The sequence below is a fragment of the Terrapene carolina genome, unplaced genomic scaffold, assembly GCF_002925995.2.
Source record: "Terrapene carolina triunguis isolate 2854851 unplaced genomic scaffold, T_m_triunguis-2.0 Scaffold130, whole genome shotgun sequence".
NCBI classification, from domain to species: Eukaryota; Metazoa; Chordata; order Testudines; family Emydidae; genus Terrapene; species Terrapene triunguis.
Genome location: NW_020664481.1, coordinates 24,696,565 through 24,706,123, shown reverse-complemented (window position 1 = coordinate 24,706,123; position 9,559 = coordinate 24,696,565). Strand labels below are relative to the sequence as shown.

The following is a 9,559-nucleotide window of genomic DNA, read 5'->3' as shown; positions in this document are numbered from 1 at the left end:
TCCCTTGGCCAGTGCCGCTTCCAGCAGCCCCCATTGGCCTGGAATGGCAAACCGCGGCCAGTGGGAGCTGCGATCGGCCGAACCTGCGGACACGGCAGGTAAACAAACCGTCTCGGCCCGCCAGTGGATTTCCCTAATGGGCCACGTGCCAAAGGTTGCCAATCCCTGCTATACAGGTTGTTGCAATGGTTTGCTATTTTATAGCTGCTACTCCACCCCAATCTGATAAGAAGCTTAAAGTTACTATTTAACGTTACCAGAAGTAGGCAGCAGCATCAGAAGAGAGTGTCCAAATTCTCCCTGTATTAGAATGAAGCAATTATGAACACTCACCAACAGTGACTAATATGGTCCAGTGGTTAAAGAATGACAGCACTGGTAGCCAGCACTACTGAGTTTTATTTCCTTGTCTGCACATCACTCATGATGCAGCTCAAAGCAAGTCATTTAAGCTACCTAGGTCTCAATTTACTCAGGTGTAAAATGGATCTAAATATACTTCTTGGGGGTATACAAGGCTTAATATTTGTACAGCACTTGAATCACTCAGATGAAAATATTATGATTTTTAGTCATGCGAAAAATATTACTATGCCCCAAGCCTCTGTGGAGAATAAACCTTGCCAAGACTGCACACTGACATGTGACACGATGGTGCTTTCGAAGAAGCCATCTTAGGTCTGAGCTGTCATCTGGCCTAACTGACTGTAAAGCAGAAAGTGTTCCAAATGCGACCTGTAGGGACTTGGACAGCCCAGAGGATTAGCAATGAAAAAAACATCAGACTCCACCTATAGCATCAAAAACAGAATCACGGCTAGATTTAGGGAAACTATGTTTAACTATCCATCTCCACTGCTAATCATAGGAAATCCCACTATATAAACAAAAGCCTGGAACCAGGCAAAAAGCATAAAGATCTGGAGGAGCTATAGACAATCACTTTATAGACTGCTGAAGCTCCAAGATTAGGTGCAAGACTTCACCTAAACTAGCTCTATTTGAATTTAGCAATGAACTGCCAATAGAAAAGACAAGATGCAGGACCAGAGTACTGCACAAAACTATATCCTGTAGATATGCCAGTAATAGTGTTCAGTTTAGCAGACCACCCCAACAAGCGCTTAGCAAACACAACCAGTACTTTAAAAATAAAAATGGCATATCTATGGTGCTAGGTAAGCCTCGAGGAAAAGACAACCCACAACAATGTATCTGTTTGGATTTTATCAGCATTGATACTAGCAAGCATTCAAGAGTCAGATCCCCAAAATCAAGAGATTGGCATAAAAATGAGATTTGTCAATATAAGTAGTTTGGGGTTCTTTTTATTTGTCTTCTGGCCTCTGAGGCTTTACAGTAAAAATCAGTTCATGTTTTCAGGTTTTTCCTCTGTGAGCATATGGATTAGAAAAACTCATTTCTTAAAAATGAAAGCTTTAACACAGATATCAAATATCACCAGAGTTGAAAACAATGAAATGGGAACAACCTTTGCCACCACACTATGGAGAAGAGGCTGCAGAACAAGTTTCCCTTTAAGTTTAGTTCCAACTGATTAATCAGGCTGCAGGAATCCACTGGTTCTACCACTCCTTGTCCTTTAAAGGCTCAAACAACTAGTTTGTTTCCTGCCGACTTGGTTGATATTTGGCAAAATATACCAACCCTATGATTCTACTGCTTGATCAACAAGAATTTAAAAACAAATATGGAAGTGTAAAAGGAGCAATTTGTTTTCATGGCTGTGACGGGTTGGATCACAGAAACCCCCTTGAGAGCTGCCACCCGATGTGCCAAGACTACCCCTGCTTCTGTTTTCCCTGCCAGCTCAGGACTCCAGCCCCCTGTCTTGCTAGGTCAGACACTCCTGTCTGACTCCAACACAGACCAAGGGTCTGAATCACTTGTCCCAAAGCTGCAAGTTCACCCAAAAACAGCTCACAGGAGTGTGCTTGTCTTTAGCACTCAGATGCCCAACTCCCAATGGGGTCTAAACCCAGATAAATCCATTTTACCCTGCATAAAGCTTATGCAGGGCAAACTCATAAATTGATCGCCCTCTATAACACAGATAGAGAGTTATGCACAGTTGTTTGCTCCCCCAGGTATTAATACATACTCTGAGTAAATTACTAAATAAAAAGTGATTTTATTAAATACAGACAGTAAGATTTAAGTGGTTCAAAGTAGTAACAGACAAAACAAAGTAAGTCACAAGCAAAATAAAATAAAATGCGCAAATCTATGCCTAATCAAACTAAATACAGATAATCTCACCCTCAGAGATGCTTCAGTAAGTTTTTCTCAGACTGGACACCTTCCAGGCCTGGGCACAATTCTTTCCCCTGGTACAGCTCTTGTTCCAGCTTAGGTGTTAGCTAGGGGCTTCTCCATGATGGCTCCTCTCCTTCTCTGTTCTCTTCCACCCCTTTATATATCTTTTGCATAAGGCGGGAACTCTTTGTCTCTCTGGGTTTTCACCCCCCCTCACTGGAAAAGCACCAGGTTAAAGATGGATTCCAGTTCAGGTGACATGATCACATGTCACTGCAAGACTTCATTACTCACTTGCCAGCACACACATATACAGGAAGACTCACAGGTAAACACAGTCATCTGCAGACAATGGTCCTTGTTAATGGGAGTCATCAAGATTCCAAACCATCATTAATGGCCCACACTTTACATAATTACAATAGGCCCTCAGAGTTATGTTTTATATTTCTAGTTTTAGATACAAGAGTGGTACATTTATACAAATCAGATGATCATACTCGGTAGATTATAAGCTTTGTAATGATACCTTACAAGAGACCTTTTGCACGAAGCATATCCCATTTGCATTATAGTCACTTATAAAATTTTTATAAAACTATCCCAGTTACATTATATTCACTTATTATCATGTTTTTATAAAACCATATAGACTGCACAACGTCACAATGGCCACTTAACTTATTGGCAAAGCCCACAGTATTTTCAACTTCTGCTCAATGCAAGAGAAAAAGAAATTGGTGTGTTGCTTGATTCCAAGTTCTTTAGGCCAGAGAAGACAAAGTAAATTTATCCCTGGTCTATTTGCTGCAATATATAATATGAAAGGCCAGCAAGTTTAGGGCAGACCAGCAGGCAAGTATTTGAGTGGAACTAAAAGATGATTTCATATCGTTCCATAACTGAATTTTGGGGGAACATTTTCAAAAGGAGTCACGCACACAACTCCCACTGAAAACTCATGCTTTATGACTACTGCTCAAAGGAAATCAGTAACTGGGAATGGAAGCCACCAAGTGTCTTCATATCGCAGGCATTTCTCCACCATAATTACTAATTTTTCTTCAGCTTTTTCCTCTCTCAGGATGACAAGCAATAAGGCTTAAGCAAAGTGAATAAAGTTGACTTAGGTCATGCCTTTGGTGGGGTGCGGAGGAATTAAGATATTTGCAGTGTCGCCAATTCTCACAATAGCTGGTTTTCCTCAAAGCCCCAGCTGCTGGAATTAGGACACTGCATGAGAATCTCAGCTTTCATTTAAAAGCAAAAAGTAGGCATCTAGCTCTCCTGGTTGCAAAGAAAAGCTTGAAAATATGAAGTAACTGCACCTCAAAGGCTCAGAAACCAGAAGGGAAATAAAATGATTCAAAAATGTATTATTTAAAGAAAGTCTCGTGATTCATAAGCCACTCGTGATTTGTGGGGGGAAGAGGGGGGAGTGTGTCCAATTCACGAATTTTGAACTTTTGAGGTTGGAAATATGGCATGAGAATGACTGAAAGAAAAAGTCCACAGCTGGCCATACTTTCCTTTTAATGTCTAGACCAGGTACTTAGGATGCTTTCCTCTTTATAAGAGAGATCCGGCTATTTTTTACCTGATTAGATTTCAAAATGTACTTGATGGGGCATTTCTTTATAGGCAATGACTGCTTTAAAAGCTTACTTCGCTGCATCTAGTGCATATAATTTGTGATAAGAAGCATTGTGCAAAGCGCTTCCAATCTGTTTTGTCTTTTGAGATGTTCAATTCCACTATACCATATGACTGCCTAAAACTGTAACTACTTTAGGTCAGACTGTGCAATATGATTCTAGTATGGAAGAAAAAAATTCCTACAGTGCAAGACATTTTTAGTTAAAAATAAAATCAGTCTGATTTTATATGGCCTGGAAATTAATCTCTATACGCACTCAACTTACTGAGATATTTATTATTTTAGAAGAGTTTGAATTGCACTGAAAATGAAAGGAAACTCTGAAGCTAGGACAATGAATCCGAACCAGTAAGGAGCAGATCATAGGCTTTCCAAAACTGTAAGGATGTCGTACTTGAAAGATATGTCTTGGAATCATTTCCATTTTGAATTCACTGAATACACAAAGCAAACTGACTAAAAGGGTGCAGATTTAGGATTTTGGAATCCCTAACAGAATTTCCTCCACTAAGACAAAAAGATACCTGTAAATACAATGTTACTGTGCACTGTGCATCATCGAATGCAACCTAGCCCTTGGATCTACAGGCATTGGAGTTTGTTACTATGAGCAAGGACAAGTAAGTTAGAGAGACACGGTGTAAATTGATCATATCATGCACATTAAAAATATTCGTTATTTGAAGATTCCCTTTGATCTTCAAATACTGTTTTTAAAATAATAAAACAAAACTTTGTAGAATAATATAACTACACCTCTACCCCGATATAATGCGACCCGATATAACACGAATTCGGATATAACACGGTAAAGCAGTGCTCGGGGGGGGGGGGGGCGGGGGCTGCACACTCCAGCGGATCAAAGCAAGTTCGATATAACGCGGTAAGATTTTTTGGCTCCCGAGGACAGCGTTATATCAGGGTAGAGGTGTAGTTTATTCATGACCATACAAATACAAAGTTTTCCCTGCACTACCACCACAACAGGTAAGCTCATAACAAAATAAAGCCCAATTTTGATTTAAAGACATCTCCTTAAATTGTTAAAGCCTAGTCCACTAGTAATATATAACTTGAACCACAACACATGCTTTTTTAATGGACCATGTGCCAATGCTGGAAGGATAAACATGCAGTACTATTATATTATATTGTGTTTCTGCAAGCAGGGCATTCGGGATTTGGTCTAAAGAAGTGGTGTGTACCCATTGAAGCCAGTAGGAGTTGAGGGCACTCAGATGAGGCTCATTCATAATGCAAGCTGCTACTGTGCAAACTTCCCTTTCCCAGTGCTGTCAATGCTCCTGACTAGAAACAACAGCGCTGGGCTACTTTTCAGCAACAAATGCCAGTCATTATAAGTTGTCTGGGGGCTTCAGAGGGACCAGATGAAGACAACTAGCTTTGTGATCTCACCCTCCCTCTGCAGAGTTTGCAATAGTGTCTCCAGAGGTGACTAACGTTTAGTAGACTGATCAACTGATCTACAACATGGCCTCCAATCTAGGTATAATTTGTTTTTTAAAATAACCACTTTGTCTAATTGCACTTTTAATAATCTAATTTAAAAAAAATCTGCATTCATTGACAATACAATAGAACCTTGATTTTACAAACACCAAATCATATAAATATCCAGTTACACAAACCATTTTTCTTCATAGGGGTTGGAAAGACAAAAAAACAAAAAAAACACCTGCACACAACAAAATGTTGATGAAGAGCAAGTTGATATCCTTTCACATTCTGATCCCTTGAACACATTGAAAAATCACTTCCCAGTGGTTTGAAGGACAAGAAGAAAGCAATGCAGTGCACCCAACTGCAATTTATGTACCATACTTACTACAATTTTGAGATGTTCAGTTTAATGAACTATTTAATCCCCAATTATTCCAGGCAATAAGGGTTCTAGTGTACCTGAAAGCATCAAGTAATTTTTAAGAACCTAACAGAATATCAGCTCCTATAATTGTGGACTATAGATTCTACTTTTGCTACCATAGTACATGACTATCTCAAAAACATAAATATATCCTCACAACATGTATCTGACTTCATTGTACTGTCATTCTCTTTTTACAGGTGGGGAAACTGAGGCGCTGAGATTAAGTGAAGTGCCTAAAGTCATAAAGGAAGACAGTGACAGAGCCAGCAGTTGCACTCCAATGCTTTAATCACAAAAACATTCTTCCTCAATTGCCAAGATATGCCACCCAAAATGAAAAAAATACTTTGCAAGAGTCTCCTCCACACCCATACACAAAAGCTAATATTTTTCTTTATATGCTGGAGTAGACCTACCTACAGCGCAGTTTACAGCAGTAAGATACAATCGCTCATAAAAGTATCGAGTATAATTAAAGGGTGTGCTATAAAGGTAAACAGGGTGTACTTTGCTAAGCTGTTCCAGATGCCTTTAGTGGAAGATCTGGGACAAGCTCAAACCTGCAGCTTCACATTTTCTCAGAGTTATTTTGAAGCTATACAAATCACTTTGCACTCTCAGCTGGATTCTTGTGAAACTTGTGTAACATAGAAAAACCAAAGAGTGTAATCCACATTTAATTTTGAAAAATAAAGGATGTTGAATGCACAAGGGTTGTGTATTTATATTTAAGAAATTATTTAGTCCAGGTACAGTGAATTGTTAACCATTCAGTATCAAGTAAGGTTAATTCCTATTCTGCCAAGTTATGTGTGTGTCACCAGAAGTTACAACATGAACCTGTCCTACTGCCTAAGCAAGTTTCTCTTTCAAAACACACCCACAATGATTCAAGCAAGGTGTGGAAAGACAGCTTTCATATACCCCACAAAAATGCACTATTGTATTTTTCCAGTCAAGTTCAGTTTACTAAGCTATCACATTTTAACGAGACAAAAAAAGCCACGTGTATATACACTAAAAATTAAAGTAACTAGCTGCCTCTTTAAACCATAAGGATTATAAGAATTTTCAGGTTATCGTATTGCCTGAAATTAAGGTGACGCAGAATGTTTCAAGGAGCAAAATACAACAATAGCAGAAACAAGCTTATAAACAGAAGGCAGGGATGTTTGTATTATGCATTTGGACATCCAAACTCAACTTCTGTCTCACTATAATGAAGCACTTCACTAGCTATTAATTTAAGATCATTCAGTTCAACACTCTGCATGAGTGGTATTTTACAGAAATTATAATTTGGTATGTGCAACTAATTACTTTTAATAGTGAATTATTTTTCTTCACAACATGAGAAAGACAGGGTCTTTATTAGCACTGATACTCTTAGGAATCTGTATCTTTAGTATAATGGTATTTCTTTGATCAAACTTCTCTGAAAAATTTTTGTTAGGACCCTAATAATTTCTGATGTGTTACTTATCCTGCTACATCCTGTTAAGCATTGAATAAGAGAACTTTAGGGTAAAAAAATGGACATGGGCCTATTCAGAATAAATTGAAAACATAGGTCAAAACTCTCAAAACAAGAACACTGACTCAAAAGTTTTGCCACAATGTACCTGAGCTATTCCCATTTTTCTCCAAGAATCCAATTTCACATAGCTCAAGATCTCTCTGTGGGGCAAACCTTGACTGAGGTATTGCTAGTTTTGAAACAATTTGCTAGGGATTTCAAATTGAAAGGCAAAACCAAGTCTATTTGCTTTATTGCATCAGTTCAATCCTACTCCCAGAGTTAACCCTTAAATGCCCTTGCTGGTCCTCACCTGTTGGAGAACTCGGTCCAGAGGCTCAGCTTTGCTCAGTCCCTCTGGCGTTAAGCCACTCACTTCTCGACATTGGTCACTTAGCTCCAAATTGTCTGCTTTTACCAGGGATTTGTGCAATGTCCCTACCTGAAAACATGTAAGTGGGGGAGAAAAATGAGGAGCAATGGAATGAGTTCATTATTACAATGCATTCAATAGCTTAGCAGAAACGTCAGAGAGGTCCAGTATCACTTTCCAAAAAATGTATTTGTCAATTTCACAAATCAAAAGCCCTCCTTAACTTATCCTTCTCTCCTGCCCCAACACTGGGTACTTGCTATGGGTGCTCATGCATTCATGGGGAGAACATGTTTTCCACTCAGCACTGGTTCGTTCTGTAGTTGTTAGTTTTGGTGGGAAGATCATATAGCTTTACACTATTTGAAGACTCTGCTCAACAAAATGGACAATTGTGTTTATTTGTGCGTGTAGGGATTAAAAACAAAACTTTACATCGAGCAGCTTCTGAGCAATTTACATTGCAGTAATTAAAAATAAAAAAAATTACCTTTAGAATGGCCTAAAATAAGATACATATTTTAAAAAATAGCTTGATCATAAGAAAAAGACAAAAAAAACCCAAGGCCATTCAGGATCTGTTTTCCTTATGGAGATAGTTTCCATTAAACCATGCACGTTTGGTGTCCCAAGCGTGCATGCGGGGAGAGGGAAAGAGGATTAGAAGCCTCCAAAAATGAGGAGAAATCTAACATTAAAAGAACAAACGTTTAAAGAAAAACAAATAAGCCAATTTAAAAAAATCTTGGGGGAAAAAATAAAATAAAGCAAAAGGCCCTTGTAGACTTAACCTCTCCCCACCCCCTCCCTTTTGGTGCATTTGTGAAATGAACAAACAGCCCCAGCTGAGGTGGATATGTGATACTGACCATAATGCCTGCACCCGGCCAGCCCTGGGCTAGGGGGCTGCTTCGCTTGCAGTGTACGTACATAACACAACCTTGTATCAAGACTTTGAAGCCATACCTTCTTGCTGTGTAGATCCACAACTTGCCACACCAAGAGAATTAGTTCCCTCTCATCCGAACCCAGTTTAGCCCCATATGCACCAGCTGTTGCCCCAAACAACACCACCAAAGAGTCACTGTGCGAAGCCGTCATGACCACAGGGGGAAACAACTACAATCAAAAGCACAGGTCAAAAAAAAAAAAAAAAAAAAGACAAAGGAAAATAAAATAAATCCCAGAGACTCACCCCTTCTTCCAAGTGATCAAAGGGGAAATAAAAGGACAAGGAGTAATAATATCAAGAGAAGAGAGCGCGCTATTGGGGAAGGAGGGCTGAGACAAAAATGGAGAAAACTTCTTACAGCTCTACCTGTTCCCAGTGATCTCCTTCTCCCCGGGTCTGATTGGGAGGTGAAATTAACAAGCTGTGGGTTTCTCTCCCTCTAACATCATGGCAGGAACCCAGCCTGGGCTTGGGCTTTTTTTTTTTTTTTTTTTTTCCTCCTCTCCTAAGTTACCTGCCCTTGATTCAGACCATGTGACTGAAGTCAATCTCCCAAAGAGACAAAGCCATTGGGTCTTTGGAAAAGGTGTAGGAGGGACGTGGGGAGAATCAACGCCTGGCTGACCCTGCCTGATTGGTTTTTTAGAGAGATCAGAGGAAAACTCCCATTCTCTATTTAATTCTGCCTCCAGGAAGTGCCTTTACCTGCCTGCTTTCAGTTTTACAGGATTCCTTTATCAGCAACCAGCGAGTGGAATGCAACATACAGCTGAATGTTAAAGAGACATGAGGCCTCTCTGGTTTGTTCACTCAGTTCTAAAGGTGTTTGGCTACACAATTTCGTTGGTTTAAGTTTGTCTAGAGATCTTTTTCTTGGGCTGAATCTACCTATGTGG

At 39.5% G+C, this 9,559-nt stretch overlaps 1 protein-coding gene across 1 annotated transcript in view; it reads right to left on the bottom strand.

Annotated features, from left to right (window-relative positions):
* ESRP2 (epithelial splicing regulatory protein 2) overlaps positions 1–9,125 on the bottom strand; it is a 64,730-nt gene extending 55,605 nt beyond the window's left edge. The window contains exons 1-3 of the mRNA XM_029911792.1: positions 9,030–9,125; positions 8,678–8,830; positions 7,652–7,780 (exon numbers count right to left, since the gene is read on the bottom strand). Of these exons, the coding sequence (XP_029767652.1) occupies positions 7,652–7,780; positions 8,678–8,812 (264 nt within the window). The 5' untranslated portion in view covers positions 8,813–8,830; positions 9,030–9,125. The remainder of the gene's footprint in view (positions 1–7,651; positions 7,781–8,677; positions 8,831–9,029) is intronic.
* Positions 9,126–9,559: the final 434 nt, after the last annotated feature.